The sequence below is a fragment of the Canis lupus genome, chromosome 38, assembly GCF_011100685.1.
Source record: "Canis lupus familiaris isolate Mischka breed German Shepherd chromosome 38, alternate assembly UU_Cfam_GSD_1.0, whole genome shotgun sequence".
NCBI classification, from domain to species: domain Eukaryota; kingdom Metazoa; phylum Chordata; class Mammalia; order Carnivora; family Canidae; genus Canis; species Canis lupus.
This window is the reverse complement of record NC_049259.1, coordinates 2,858,077-2,874,115: the sequence shown is the minus strand read 5'-3', so window position 1 is coordinate 2,874,115 and position 16,039 is coordinate 2,858,077. Positions and strand designations below refer to the sequence as shown.

At 51.8% G+C, this 16,039-nt stretch overlaps 1 protein-coding gene across 1 annotated transcript in view; it reads left to right on the top strand.

The window, feature by feature from the left end:
- SLC26A9 (solute carrier family 26 member 9) overlaps window positions 1–15,023 on the top strand; it is a 28,789-nt gene extending 13,766 nt beyond the window's left edge. The window contains 17 exon segments of the mRNA XM_038586058.1: window positions 132–296; window positions 868–1,020; window positions 1,330–1,412; window positions 2,164–2,311; window positions 2,618–2,731; window positions 2,931–3,008; window positions 3,743–3,838; window positions 5,730–5,810; window positions 5,812–5,837; window positions 6,476–6,545; window positions 6,857–6,949; window positions 7,082–7,192; window positions 7,493–7,774; window positions 8,808–8,862; window positions 9,948–10,093; window positions 11,549–11,620; window positions 12,837–15,023. Coding sequence (XP_038441986.1) covers window positions 132–296; window positions 868–1,020; window positions 1,330–1,412; window positions 2,164–2,311; window positions 2,618–2,731; window positions 2,931–3,008; window positions 3,743–3,838; window positions 5,730–5,810; window positions 5,812–5,837; window positions 6,476–6,545; window positions 6,857–6,949; window positions 7,082–7,192; window positions 7,493–7,774; window positions 8,808–8,862; window positions 9,948–10,093; window positions 11,549–11,620; window positions 12,837–12,884 — 1,821 coding nt within the window. The 3' untranslated portion in view covers window positions 12,885–15,023.
- The last annotated feature ends 1,016 nt before the right edge of the window (window positions 15,024–16,039 follow it).

Sequence of the window (16,039 nt, the reverse complement as noted above, 5' to 3'; positions counted from 1 at the left end):
GGCCAGACAAGGTCACACAGGGCTCCCCTCCCCAGGGAGCCAAACTGCATGAAGCTCCAGCCCATTGTAGGTCAGGCAGATGGGGAAGCCGCTGACCCTTCTTGGTCCCCCTCCCACCTCTCTCCTTTCAGATGGGCCTGGGCTTCATGCAGTTTGGCTTTGTGGCCATCTACCTCTCGGAGTCCTTCATCCGGGGCTTCATGACAGCAGCCGGCCTGCAGATCCTGATCTCAGTGCTCAAGTACATCTTTGGTCTGACCATCCCTTCCTACGCAGGCCCGGGGTCCATCGTCTTTGTGAGTCTAGGAACACACCCCTGCAAATGGGGAGGGGCTCAGGCAGACAGCCAGTGGGGTTACTGTAGTAAGAAGTCATGAGCTCCTCCTTCCAAGATGCTCATAAACAAGGGCTGCTTGACCTTTTGTTCAGAGAGGATTCCCAGGAGCTCCCCACTCTGGGAGGGAGGGTGAAACACATGGCCCTGAGGCCTCACTGAGGTTCTCTACGCTTAATCCCTGCAGGAAAGGAGATGTACAGTCTCCATCAGTTTCCTGATGTAGCGCCTCAACCCCTCCCTGCCTGGGAAGTCCTTTCTTATGTCCAATCTCCCTCCCTCCTCCTGGAACTTAAATTCTTTCTAGAGCAAGAGAAAGAGAATCAGCATTTCTATCCGGGCACGAGCTCTCAGCATGCCCTTTGGGAGAGGGAGGTGGAAGAAGGGGTGCTGTTCGTGACCAGGGCCTGAATTCTGCTTTGGTGTCCCTCCATTCCCATTGATGACATCCTTCCACTGTGTTAGACAACCAAGGGTGGGGAGAGTATGGGAAGAAGAGGTGGGAGCCACAAGCATGATGCTCTCTCCCCCAGACCTTCATTGACATTTGCAAAAACCTTCCCCAAACCAACATCGCCTCGCTCATCTTTGCCATCATCAGTGGCATCTTACTGGTGCTGGTGAAGGAACTCAACGCTCGCTACATGCACAAGATCCGCTTTCCCATCCCTACAGAGATGATTGTGGTAAGGACCCTGCCCGGGGCTGGGGTGTTGGGGGCCAGGATGGAGAGATCATGAGAAATAGAATTCGGCTCCAGCCAAAGCCAAGGGAACCCCTACCTACCTTCACCTCCCCCTCCACTGGCAGCCAGTAGAACAAGAAGTTGGGTGAATCCATTCCATCTCCCTGTACATGGCTCCTAGTCTTCTTGCTCCTTGGGTTGCTCCCCTTCAAGGAGGCAGGGGAGTGGGATTTGGGATCCCCAGAGAAAAGGGAGTCTTGGGAGAGACTGCTGCCCTGCTGATCCACATTCTCCATTTGGGGATTTGCAGGTGGTGGTGGCAACAGCTATCTCTGGGGGCTGTAAGATGCCTCAAAAGTATCACATGCAGATCGTGGGAGAGATCCAACATGGGTGAGTCCAGGTGGTCAAGAAACCTGCCGCCCCTACTACCATCCCCCCATGAAGGCCTGGGCTCAGAGACCCAGATAAGCCAACCTCTATGAAAGAGCATTGTAGACTCTGTGACACTGACTGAATGTGAATGATTCCTATTACTCATTATGGAAGAGAGCCATGCAATCAGCCAATGCTAGCTGTGTCAGGAACAGTGAGTCTGAAGTGCCACACGCGCCCCCCAAAGTCTCATTTACTGGATGCTGCTAAAGCAAACCCTCTCTGACCAGCCTCTTTCCAGCTCTTTCCCTTGCTCTGATGTGTTGGCTCTTTTCATCCCTGTGGAAAGGAAGCTATTAGCATCCACAACATGTATGGAGCATCCACTCTGTACCAGGCACCACACTGGGCCCTGGGAGGGGTTGGGCGGTGCAGGGTTGGAGTGGAGTGGCGGGGGGGAGGTCAGGGAGCGGTGGTGGCTGTGGATCTGTAGTGACCACAGAGTCCAGAACCTGAACCTGAACAAACGAGGCCCTACCACTTACCCTGTGACCCCGGACAGTGAGATTCTATATCTTGGCTTCTGCTTTGTCAATGGGAGTGACAGCAGCTGCCCCACAGTGCTGTACCAAGGGCTCAGATGATGAGGGGTAGTTCCTGTAGACCCTGGCACACAGTGGGGCCTTGTTGGTCCCTGCGCATTGAGGAAGGACTTGCCCTGCCTCTTCTCACACTTTTGGGCCCTGCCTCCTCCCTGGCTCCCTGGCAGGTTCCCCACTCCGGTGTCGCCTGTGGTTTCACAGTGGAAGGACATGATAGGCACTGCCTTCTCACTGGCCATCGTGGGCTATGTCATCAACCTGGCTGTAGGCCGGACCCTGGCCAGCAAGCACGGCTATGATGTGGATTCTAACCAGGTAGGTCCAGCCACGGCTGGTAGGGCCAAGCAGAATGGGCCAGGTCCCACAGAGGCCTGGCAAGAACTATCGTGGGGCACTTCAGGCTGTGGTGAGGAAGGTGCCTGCCAGTGAAGAGGAGGGGCTCTGACCACAGAAGGGTGAATTCTGCTGGGTTGGGAGTGTTTGGCTTGCTAGCAAACACTAGGGTCATTCTCAAGTCCTAGGCCCAATCAAGATCCAGTTTGCATGGAGGACGAGGTTTGATCTATACCTGCTGCCCTTCCCCCAGTGCTCCAGCCTCCCATCCCACCCCTGTCCCCACAGGAGATGATTGCCCTGGGCTGCAGCAACTTCTTTGGCTCCTTCTTTAAAATCCACGTCATTTGCTGTGCTCTCTCTGTCACTCTGGCTGTAGATGGAGCTGGAGGCAAGTCCCAGGTAAGTGCTATACCAGGGGGATGGGGGAGGAGGGCAGAGGGTGCCCAGCGAAGCCCGGGCACCTGCAAGCCAGGCCAGCTGCTTCTCCAACCTTCCTCTCCCCTCATCAGTCTCCATTCCACCAAAGGCATCTATTGGAAACCAATCAAGAGCGAGAATTTCTTACCTGTGCCCTGTTCCCAATTCTTTCTCTGAATAGGTGGCAAGCCTGTGTGTGTCGCTGGTAGTGATGATCACCATGCTGGTCCTGGGGTCCTATCTGTACCCTCTCCCCAAGGTAAGATTGCAGTGGCAGACTCCAGTAAGAAAAGTCCCTAAGGGATGCCTGGTAGCTCAGTGGTCCAGCATCTGCCTTTGGCTCCGGTTGTGATCCTGGGGTCCTGCAGGGAACCTGCTTCTTGAGTCCTGCGGGGAACCTGCTTCTCCCTCTACCTATGTCTGTGCCTCTCTCTGTGTGTCTCATGAATAAATGATTGAAATCATAAAAAAAAAAAAGACAAGAAAATCCCTCACTGCTGTGTAACCCTCTACAGATAACAAAGCACTGACATTGTCGCACTTTGTCCTAATCACAACCTGTGAAGTAGACAACACAGGTTTTACTTTCCTCAGTTTACAGGTGAGGGAAACTGAGGCTGAGAACGTCTGAGTGATCTGTGGCAATACAGCTCATCAGTGCAGGGCTGGTCACAGACTCCAGCCTTCTGACCTCAGGGTCAATCCCCCCATCATCAGCATTGACAAGTGCTTGTGAGGGCCTGACTTGGAAGGCTCTGGGCACCGTGGTTTGAGGGAAGAGGGGAGGGCCAGAGAAGGGCCAGGAGGGGCATCATGGCCTCGTGCCTGCACTCTCCAGCCCTAAGATGGAGTGCTGAGATCTGGGGACTCTGCCAGCAGAGATGTTCTGGAACTGCAGCTCTGTCCTGCTGGACACCAGGGTCAGGGGTGTGTAGGAAGGGGAGGGAGAAAGAGACACTGCAGGTGAGAAAGAACAATGTTCTGCTTCCCCAGTCTGTGCTAGGAGCCCTGATAGCCGTCAACCTCAAGAACTCTCTCAAGCAACTCGCTGACCCCTACTACCTGTGGAAGAAGAGCAAGCTGGACTGTGTAGGTATTGAGTGGCCTCTGGGGACCCCTTCCTGCCCCTGCCCTGTCCTCCAACCCCACAGCCCTGTCAGTTCTTCTGTTGGTGATGCCTCTGCTCTGCGGCTCCCCAATTAGCACAAGCAGCTGTTAAGAGCCCAGGTTTTAGAGAGAGACATCCTATGTTCACATCCTAAGCCAACTGCTCACTGGCTGTGTGGCTTGGCCCCCAACTAGCAAGTCCCTTAACTTCTCTGGGTCTCGGCTTTCTCCGCTGAGAGCTAGGTCTCTTATACTCCTTACCCCCCTAGGGTTGTTTATGAGGAAGACATGGGATAGATAATACAAGGAAGGAGCGTGTTGTCTGAATTGTATCCTAGGTTCAGTAAAACTTAGTGATGATTGTTTTCATGATTTATAGTTCAAAAAAAAAAGCAAAAAGAAATCACTTTAAAAACAACAACAACAAACCCTTAACACATAAAGCCAGCGTACCAGGATTTTGAGTAAGTTACCAGATTTCTCTGGAGTTCTATTTCCTCCTCTGTAATGGGGATGACAGTCATGGCTTCATCACACACTGGTTCTGAGGATTAAATGAGATCATTTGGGAAAGCACCGTGCAACCATACAACACTCAGCAACATGACTGATTGTTATGATTAGTCACAGTCCCAACACATCTTGCATCGGACAATAGTATTAAGGCTACCAGGCACTGATGACTCTGACAACAATGCCGTGTTGTCAGAGTCCATTTAAGCTCCACCGTGACCTATGAGAGAGGATTTACTGATCTTCTTTCAAGGTGTTGAAACCAAGGAGCTCTGGGCTTGGGAAGAGCAAGCAACTCTTGATCTCTGGGTCGTGAGTTCAAGCCGCACGTTGGGTATAGAGATGACTTGGATAAATAAAACTTAAAAAAAAAAAAAAAAGATAATGAAATCAAGGATCAGAGAGGTTAAGTAACTTGTCAAAGGCCACAAAGGTAGCAAGTGATTAGAGCCGGGATTAGAACCCAAACCCTAGACTGCAAACCTCTGGGTGGTACTGTCTCCTGGGGCTGCCTGCATGGTACACGAGTGAAATCCTTAGAGCCAGAGATCTGGGGTCCCCCCAGTGAGTGATGAGGATAGGGAAAAATAACAATGTTCCAATTCCCACCCCAATGATCTGCTTTTACCACATCCCAATAATCCCCCCACCATGACAATAGTTCCTGATATTTACATCGTGCTTTGGGCTCCCCTCTGATCTTCACAGTTCTCTACGGGAACGTGGGCAGATTTGTTTCCTTTAGAGGAACTGGGGGGGGACTGTAAAGGACAATCAAGGGGGAAACTATGAAAACTGCATCCAGTCCTGCCTCGACCCACACAACCAGACCCTAGGCTGTCAGGCTGGGAAGACCACTGAGCATGCATCTGGAACACACAGCCTCCCATTAGGTGGAGAAGGGAGCTCATGTTTGTTGAGTGACCACTGGATGCCCATCAGTAGGCTAAGTAGGACCTTTAGGTGCCTTAGCTCTTTAATCCTTTCATGAAACAGGTGTCATTCCTCCCCTTTTATGGATCAGGCAACCTGGCTCACTTAACTAGTAAGTGGAAGAATGAAAGTCTGAACCTGGGCATATCCGACCCCTCATGCTCTCAGCGTGCGCCATGCTGTCTCCCTGTGTGGGTTGGGTTGCCTACTAAAAACCAAGCACGATCACTACCCACACTCAATCTAAGGGAAATATGCAAGCATAACCAGAGCATCAATATGTAAGACAGTGCAAAAATGCCACGGAAAGGGGGAGGGGGAGTCTGAGGTTGTGGAAACAGAGAATGGCCTTGGCTATTCCAGGAAGTCCTCCCCAAAGAGGCAGCCTTCTCCCCAGGCCTGCCCTGACATCTCTTTCTCCTCACAGTGTGTCTGGGTGGTGAGCTTCCTCTCCTCGTTCTTCCTGAGCCTGCCATATGGGGTGGCCGTGGGCGTTGCCTTCTCCGCCCTTGGTTGTGGTCTTCCAGACTCAGTTGTAAGTAGCAGTCTCCCACAAGGCACAGCAGTGGGGCCCCTCACCCAGGCTGGGCCGACAGACCGCCATATCCTGAAGTCCCCAGAAGAAGCCCTCATGGGCTCAGAGGGCTGGGGGCCAAAGTAGGAGGAAAAGAGGAGGGTAAGACCCCGAGTCTGTCCAAAGGCATTGCCAGTCCCCAGACCAAGGGGGACCCTCCCAGGGGAATACCAAACCAGAGACAGATGCCACGTCCTTCCTATAAGGTTAAGGAATACAGGCCAGGGGCACCAGAGGAAGAGGGTTCAGCCCAGGGCAGGGAGGATGATCTATGTTAGGGAAGCCCTGTCTTCTCTTCTTGAGAATTCATAACCAGGAAGTGGTGACTTCAGGGCTACCTAAGCTTGCTGCCTTGTGTATCGCACCTCTTCTCTGTGCTGAGGCCCAGGCTGGGAGCTATGTCAAGGGCCTGCCTGTCGTCCTTCTAGTTCGAGCCCAGCCACAGGCCACCAGACATGTGTGTCCAGTGCAGAACGACCAACACAACATGAAGAGACCCCATTCCACTCTGCTTCTGCCCCAGCTCCCACCCTGTCATCCTCCTAGGCCCATTTGCTATTAGCATGCTCTTATTTTTTTTCTTTTCTTTTTTCATCCAGTCGAAATGGCTATGCTTTGGCCCAGGTCATGGACACTGACATTTATGTTAACCCCAAGACCTATAATATGGTAAGTAATCCAAACTTACAATCACTCTCTTTTGCCCTGTTCCCACCCCCAAATAAAAGAAGGTTGAAAAAGGACAAGGCCATTGGGGCACCTGGGTGGCTCAGCGGTTGAGCATCTGCCTTTGGCTCAGGGCATGATCCTGGGGTCCCAGGATCGAGTCCCGCATCAGGTTCCCCGTAGGGAGCCTGCTTCTCCCTCTGCCTGTGTCTCTGTCTCTCTCTGTGTCTCTCATGAATAAATAAATAAATAAATAAGATCTTTTTTAAAAATAAAGACATTGCTGCCACCTGAGTTCTGTCTCCCTGCCACAGGTCCGGGAAATCGAGGGGGTTAAGATTGTCACTTACTGCTCCCCTCTCTACTTTGCCAACTCAGAGATCTTCAGGCAAAAGATCATTGCCAAGGTAGGGTTCAGATCTTTGGTGACCAGAGGGGCTGAGCAGAGAGTCACCAGAAGATGGGAGAAAGGGGGCTGGGAGGCAGGCCACCTCCAAAGAGTATGGAGGTCCGAACTGCTATTGGTTCTCTCCCTACAGACAGGCGTAGACCCTCAGAAAGTACTGCTGGCCAAGCAAAAATACCTCAGGAAGCAGGAGAAGGGGAAGCTGCCCACACAACAGAGGAAGTCTCTGTTTATGAAAACCAAGGTGAAGTGATGCTAGGAACAGCCTACCCTCTCGGTTCCTGCCCCCTGGTGCCCCACTTTCCAGCACCCTTTGAGGCAAAGACATAAAGTCTCTGCAGCCCTTGCCTGGTGGCCACTGGGCGTTCTTCTCCTTGGGTGAGGGGATGCCAGCTGCTGCGGGTAACCAATGAGCCCCCATGGCCCCCTCTCATTTTCTGGCTAATATAGGTTATGGCCCATTTCCACCTGCACATTCCCTGCACCTGCCTCAACTATAGCAAAGTTTGATTCAGCCTGACAATTCCCTGCCACCCCCCTCCAGACTGTCTCCCTCCAGGAGCTCCAGCAGGACTTTGAGAACGCCTCCCCGACTGACCCCAACAACAACCAGACTCCTGCTAATGGCGCCAGCGTGTCCTACATCACCTTCAGCCCTGACAGCTCCCCAGCTGCGCATTGTGAGGCACCAGCCTCTGCGGAGACCCCCAATGAGCCCAGTGAGATGCTGGCCAGCGTCCCACCCTTTGTCACCTTCCACACCATCATCCTTGATATGAGTGGGGTCAGTTTTGTGGACTTGATGGGCATCAAAGCCCTAGGCAAGGTGAGGCCCCAGGCAGAGGGAGTGGTGGCCCGCCCTCCACCCCAACACCCTCACCCCTGCTCTCCCACACTCCCTTTCCTTGGAGCCCTCGTTTTGACAAGATGAGGGAGAAAGCTCACCAAGGAGCATTCCCCAAGATGTGACCAGGATAGGCTACTCTCTGCAAAGCAGGCCCAGACAGCCCAAGATGATGGGTGGCCAGACAGGGATACCAGAGGGATAGTCGCTGTCCCACCCTCCCTTAGTACCCCTCTCTGGCGGAGGCCATCCCAAGTTCCCTCTCAGGCCACCAGGAACCCATCCAGGGTCCTCTGAGTAGAGTCCAGCTTGGCCCTGGTTCGTGCTCCTTCCCACACTCACCCAGACACTCCACCATCAGCCAATACCAGCCAAGTGAGAAGAGAAGAAGAAATAATATCAAGGCAGTCCACTTATACCTTGAATAAAGGTATCCGCCCATCTGAGAACTTTTCAGCACCGCCTCCACTGGTAGGGAGTCAGCAAACTTCAGAGCTGGCTCAGATAGAGGCAGTCCAGGAAAACCGAGAGGTACAGAGAGCATATAGGCTGGGTATCATCCAGGGAGCATCAGCCAGGTACCCGGAGGCCGCATCCCCAGCCCCGGGCTCAGCCTGCTTCCCTGGCCTCGACCCCGAGTCCATGTGGGCCTCTATCCCCCCCTACTGCTTCGGCCTGACGCCACAAAGTCAGGAAGGAGGTGGAATCTGGGAATCTAAGCTACTGAGAGGAAAGATCTGACCCCATAAGAAGGGGCCACAGTGTCTTTAAGTGCCCGTCTCACTGGCATAGCCCCATTTCTGTCCCGCTTTCCAGAAAAGCCAACAGCCAACACTCCAGGGAGAAGTGGTGTGCTTTGCTGCTATTTTTATCTTTGGCTGCCAGGGCTCTTGGGGTTGCTTATTTGTTTGGCTTCCCCTCTGAAGTGCGTTTTGTGAATCACTTTTGAGACCCAGTCAGAACATTCCTTTCCTTTTGTCTCCCTGTCCCAATACCCTTCCCTCCACACTTCCAGCTGAGCTCCACCTACGGGAAGATCGGTGTGAACGTCTTCTTGGTGAACATCCACGGTGAGAGGAGGACCTGTAGGGGACCATGAGACTGGGGCGGGGGGAGGGGAGGAACAGGTTGGCAGAATGGGAAGGTGGAAACGAGGGCACCCATAACTGCCCCTGCCGCTGCCTGCTCATAAGTGCTTCAAGCACAAGTCAGAGGAGACCATGGCCAGATTGTGTAACCGCCCTAGCGGCCTCGGTTACAGGGTGGGGTGAGGGGCTGGCATCTAAAAAGGCCAGTGGGATTCCACTTGCCCCACTACTGATTTGCCTGTATCCTTGGCCAAGTCACTTCATGTATAGGGGTCAAGTTGCACTTCTGTCAAATTAGGAGGTTGACTAGGTGAATTTGGGGATTTCCTCCAAATCCGCAAGCCCCCAAACGAGCATAAAGCACACACGCACTATAACCGTCTGGGGAACACACAGGCACCCAGTTTCATGTACACATGACCCCCACGGGGTGCACATACCCACCGTGCAGGCATGTCCACAGGGCACATCATGGACACATATGCAGAGTCCGGGGACACGGACACACAGACATATGACAGAATGTGAAGGCGTCCATATACCCCACTTCCCTGCAGAAAGACAGGGCCCTCCCAGGGGCCTGCCCAGCTTCAGCGTGAGCCTGAACAGGCCCCGAGCTCTGTAGAATCTGCAGGCAGAGGCGGTGGGCTCCTCCCGCTCCCGGACAGTCCTCAGGAAGTCACCTCTAGCATTTGGTAAAAGTAAGGCTGGAGGCTGAGGGAAAGGTCTAGAGAAACAAGAGGAAGAATGAACCATCGGGGATAGAACTGACAGCAGCCTCCTCGCGGATGGTTTAGCTTCACCCTCTCAATCCCCACAAGCTACCGCCCCGGAGTCGCGCTGCTTCCTTCTGCCCTGGGCTGGGGGTTTAGCATCCTCGAGCTCACGTCGCCCTCTGCTGCCCAGAATGGATATTGCAGGGCCCAAGGCTGGGTCTGCCCTGTGGATGCCCCAAGGGCCCACCCCTCAGGCTCTCCCTCCTTCCCTCCCTTCCCTCTCACCATCCCCTCTCCCCCAGCTCCAGGCCTCAGGGCTGTTGGCTTTCTGAAAGGCTTTTCTCCCTCCAGCCCAGGTGTACAACGACATCAGCCACGGTGGTGTCTTTGAAGAAGGGTGTCTAGAGCGCAATCACGTCTTTCCCAGCATACACGATGCTGTCCTCTTTGCCCAGGCAAATGCCAGAGAAGTGGCCCCAGGACGTGACTTCCAAGGGGTAAGTAAGGTCCCTGCACCTTAGGAATCCTAGGTCCCCGGGGCACTGAAATAGCAGGACCAGAGGCATTAGAAAGAACACTGGGGAAGGTGTAGGTTCTAAGACCAATTCTGTCACTTAATTTTTCTGAAACTGTCATTACAGAGTCCGTCGTCTGTAGAACGAGCACCCTAAGTTAACATCTCCTACTTCACGGCATTTTTCTTTTACTTCTGTTTTCAGAGTGACTGATAATTATGCCTTTTATGTCACTTGAAAGCTCTTTGCATACTGTAAAATCTTTAATCTTAATTTCCAAGTCACACCAGCCCTCAAAGCGTATTAGAGAATGCCCTGTACTCTGGCATGGTTTACCTGCCCTCCTCCTTCACACTTTCTACAAGAGGCTTGGAGCAAGGGAGAGGAGTAGGCCTGCCTGTTTTAATTTAGCAGATCTCAGAGATTTCAGACTGGTAATGGATGAAGAGGGCTGGATCCAAGTTTTGTCTCAGTTTCTTGACATTTAATTTGCTAGCGTTAAGTGTATGCAAATGAGCTACAAATAGAGAAAGCTGGAGAGGCAGAAAATCTACCCCCCACCAGGGTCCCCGCCTAGGCCTCTCCTGATGCCCCCCCTCCACTCCCAGGGCCCCTCTTAGCTCAGCCCCTGCCTTTGGCCTCCTAAGACTTTGTGCCCCAGCCCTCCTCATATATAAAACCTCCCCTGCCCTGGGTCATGAGAGAGGCTTCTCTGGCCCTGGAGCAACCATTTGCTCTTTGCTATAAGAGGCTGATGAAGGTGAAGCCATCTGTTCTAAGTGCTGAAAGACTGCCCAGGAAAACACAGGGCCCTGGCGCCTGCCCTTCACACTTAGAGAGAACAACTGTGCAGAAGCAACAGGCATTCTGGCTTTACAAGCCTTGTCCACAGAGCAAAAAGAAGGAGGTTCTGGAAGAATCCTTGCTATTTGTTATTGCACAAATAATGCCTAGGTATTATGGTTACATATTTAAAGTAATTTGTATACATAGAATATATTTATATTTACATATTACAAAATACATTCCTATATATAAAAGTACACACACACACACACACACACACCCCTTTTCAACAGCATGGTGAGTTAGAAAACCTGCAAAGTGAGTTTGATTATCCTACTTTTACAGATGAGGACACAGATTCCCAGAGAAGGGAAGTGGATTCCCCAAGGTCAGGCAGCCAGTCAATCATCCTTGTTGGCTAGGCCGACCTCCCCTGCCTCTAAGATGCCCGCAAAGGAGGGCAGACCCTAAGGCACCCCTCTGCTGTAAGGGGCAGGCCACCCCATGCTACATTTTGTGAGGTAGACGAGGGAGGGGAGGGAAGAAGCAAGATGGTGAGTCACGCAGCAGAAAACACAGTGCCCACCCAGAGCTGCCAATAGCACCAGACTGAGTCACTCAGTTATGGAGCTCCTTCTGCACCCTTTCCAGGCTCCATCGGACCCCGAGCTGTCCTTATACGATTTGGAGGAGGACAGCCCCAGCTACTGGGACTTAGAGCAGGTGAGTTGAAGGGTGGGGGTACAGGTGGGGGGCCAGGAGCGGGAAGAGACCCTCCCAAACCCAAGGTGCTCCCTGGGCTCTCTCCCCACCAAGCCAGAGTCCTCACCTTGAAGGCAACAACGTTTCTCTCTCATCCCCTTGTAATAGCAGATCCTAATTCTTCTCACTCTCTGAAAGGCATCATGGGGGGACGACACTGGACGAGGTTCTTGAGAACTAACATTTATTCTTAACTCCGAGCCACATCCACACATGGTCTAGAACAGACACAGAACAGAACACATAGGGCCCCAGTCTCTCTCATTGTAAAATAGGGGACGTCTGGGTGATACCTGCCCCATCTACCTCGCAGGAGAGGTGAGGGATTCATTTGTTCCTTCATCAATTCAACAGATAGGTAATGATGGCTTACCTGGCACGGTTCCAGGTTGGGCATACAACATATTCCAGTACTACATATACTGCATATGAATACTACATATGAACACTACATATTCAGGCAGGGTCGGATGAATTCCAAGGGTACAAATATTATCGCACCGAGACAGCTCTTAAGCACTAATGGATGTGCTACTAACCCCATAGGGCCCTGTCGTCCTGAAAGGAAAACTCACACTACCCCAATGCCCTGAATTACAAGAAACCCAGATGACTAAGTGGAGGGGAGTCTGGCTTCGGGCCTAGAAATCACATCTCACTTTGTACCTCGTCTCATTCCTTCTGGGCTTGAGTTCCATGTCCTCTGAGCATGTCTCTGGGAGTGCTGATGGTGTGTGGGAGACATTAGGAAAGAGAGCTGGAGCTACGAAGATTTGGCAGATGGGTTTCTGTGCTCCTGTGGCATCTCCAGCACACTCCAAAAAACTGGAGTAGGCTCAGAATAGCTTATCAGAGCAAGCAAGGCCTTGTCCGATCTCTACCTTCATTTCACCTAACAAAGAGAATGAAGCCAAAAAGGAGGACGGACATGTGCTCACGTGCCTAGCAGAGGTGATTTGGAGTAGATTCCAAGCAACTTCTCTTGTCACCTCGGTACCAGTTCACCTCTTAGGCTGACCCCACCTCTCCCCTGTTCGTGCACACACTCCACTCACACACACTCTTAAAACTCCCTCTGGCCAGGGGCTCACAGGGTCACCTCATGGATACAGCCACCAGCAACTCGACAAGTCTAACTCTCTCCCTTAACCTCCCCTGTCCTCCCATGGCCCTGCAGGAGATGTTCGGGAGTATGTTTCACGCAGAGACCCTGACTGCCCTGTGAGGGCCCAGCCAGCCCCCACGCTGCCTTCAGAGTACATGGCCTCTGGGACTCCCAAGAAGAATGAGCCTGGGGTCATGAGGAGTGGCACGTAGAGGAGACCACATGTCCACCAAGACCTCAGCTCCTCCTTCCCCTCCCTCCCCTACCCTCCTCTCCTTCCTCTGCCTCCCTCCTGGCATCTCTAGAGCCAGCCAATCTCAGCAGCAAGGAAAGCCACCTCTTCACCCTCCTGCTGACCCTCAGGGCCCTGGCCAGAACGAGAAAGCCTACTGCTCACCCCACTGCTCCCACCCAGGCCCTGCCCAAGGCAGCTGATGGGACCCCACAGCCCCGACCACTGACTTGAAGAGCGAGCCAAGAACAAGGGAAAAGTATGCCCCTGCTGACCTAGCATGCCTAGGCCCTTGGGCCTGCACAGCTTGGTGTCAGATGGTGTCAAGCCATCACAGGACACAGGGATGAACTTGCTTAGGACTCTGTGGCTTGCCCCCTCCAGCTGTCCCAACTCTGTCCCTGGCAGCTGTGCACTCCTTGGACCATGTGCTCCTGACAACCCAGGAGTCTCGGTCTTGATGACTGTGACTCCTTCCTCCTCATCTCAAGGCTGCTGGGACCTCCACTGCTATTCGGCACTTGAGACTCTAGCCTAGGGGTGGCCAAGGCCCTCAAGGCCACCAGAGCTACCTCTCAGGGGCAGCCCACCAACGCAGCTGCCCCAGCCTCTGAAACATGATCTCTCCCCCTGCTTCAGGAGCTGCTCCCTCCTACTTGAGACCTGATAGGAATCCAAAAAGGACAGGGTGGGTAGGTACCAGAATCCTCTGGCAACCAAGTAACAGATGCCAGTTATTCTGCATAAAAGCTTTTGGGAATCCTTCCTTGTACTAGAGACTTGGAAGGGGAGGGGGTGCTAGTGCCAACCAAGGGCCAACAGGGGGGATCTGAGCCCTGCCGATCCCCTGACTTCAGAAATGCCTCCCCCACCTAGGAAGACTGCCTTGTGCTTTTTCACTTGGTAAAGAGCCAATGATTTTAACTCTCCCTCATCAGCTTGGGGCCTGAATCCCTCAGCCAGGCAGGGGAAGAAGCCCCCCGAGGGCCAGCCACATCTCCTGACTGGTTGCAGAACGTGGCAGAGGGCTGATTCAGACTGGGGCTTCCTCCATGAGCTTCCTTAACAAACTCAGGACCTGAAGTCATCTTCTCCTAGGACAGATGAGATGAGGGGTATATTCTTCATGTACATGAGGGGGTAATAGAGGAACTCTACTGTTGACTTGAAAATAAATAGGTTGTATGTGCAAGCATTTGGGGAAATTTCCATGGAAGTACACAGAAAACCTTTTGGTCTTCCCCCACTGCTCCTCCCAAGCTCCTTCAATTCAATGACCCTGCCCAACAGGTTGGGCTGGCCCAGCCTGAAGAAAAACCATTCCAAATCCTAACTTCAGCCTGACCTGTGTTGTGTGTCTGTGTGTTGAGTGAGCCCATCAGCTAGCAAGTCTTCTTAGAGTTAAAGGAGAGAGTGCTGGCAAAGAGCCAACAGATTCTTGGCCTACAAGCATTGCTTCTCTGTGATTTCATTATGCCATCTGGCTGCCAATGGAACTCAAAACTTGGAAGGCAGAAGACAATGTTATCTGGGATTCACTGTGCCCAGCACTCAAAGTGCCAAATTCCAGGAGGACAAGAACTTTAGCCAATGACAACTCATCCTCTCCTACTCCACCTCCTCCAAAGTCCAACTCAGGCCCAGGAGGTAGGGCAAGGTCACGGAGCCTCAGACATCCCAAGCAGAAGTGTCCTTTGAACCAAGTGTCCAGACAGTGGAGGTAAAATTGGAAACACACGGGGTAGAGGGAGACATTGAAGAAAACCTCGCTGTTGGAATATGTTGAAAAGAACACAAGCAAATTTAAACAGACCACTCTCTGGACATGACTGAGGCAGGAAAGGAAGGCAAGGTAGTGAAATAATCCAGAATTTCAATGCTTTTGAATGTTCTTAGTGATACTGACCTGTGACGATGGGATCCCCGGGGAAGCCCGGGACTTGAGATATTTGTGTAATTTATTTAATTTAAACAGCATTCTCCTTTTGTTCATTTTGGTAATAAAGTGATTTTGAAATGTGAACAAATGCATGTGTTTGGGTGGGTTTTTTTTTTTTTTTTTTAAGATTTCATTTATTTATTCATGAGAGACACAGAGAGAGAGAGGCAGAGACACAGGCAGAGGGAGAAGCAGGCTCCGTGCAGGGAGCCCGACATGGGACTTGATCCAGGCATTCCAGGATCATGCACTGAGCTGAAGGCAGTTGCCCAACCACTGAGCCACCCAGGCATCCCGTGTTTGGGTGGTTTTACAGCAAGGCAAAGCAAGTCACCTCCAGAGTAAGCTGGCCTTGCTATGCACTGTCCTAGAAGGAAACAACAGGCAGCTAAGACCAATTCACCGACACGGTGGAAGATTTCAGGACACTTCTCTCATGGTGGATAAATCATATGGATTAAAAAAAAATAGTATGGTATGAAAGAGTTAAATAACACAGCAAACAATCCTGATCTGGCAGACGTGTTAAACTGTGCACATGCCATTAAAATTTATACTTCTTGAGTACACATGAAATGTTTACAGAAGTTGATCACCTTATAGGCTCTAAATCATTTACCTCTCAACAAATTTCGGAGAATAGGTATCCTTCCACAGTCTCTGGCCACAATGCATTGAAGCTACAAGTCAATAACAAAAAGATAACTTGCACAAAAAATAATGCCTTTAGAATTTTTTATTTTTTTTTAATTTTTATTTATTTATGATAGTCACACACAGAGAGGCAGAGACATAGGCACACACAGAGAGGCAGAGACATAGGCAGAGGGAGAGGGAGAAGCAGGCTCCATGCACCGGGAGCCCGACGTGGGATTCGATCCCAGGTCTCCAGGATCATGCCCTGGGTCAAAGGCAGGCGATAAACCACTGCGCCACCCAGGGTTCCCGCCTTTAGAATTTTTTAAAAGATATTTCTAAATAACTCAGAGTCAAAAAAGAGATCATATGGAAAATTGAAAACAGACTGAAACAAGAATGAAAATGCTGTGTATTAAAACTGTGCAGGGAGAGGTACCTGGCTGGCTCAGACAGTAGAGCATGCAA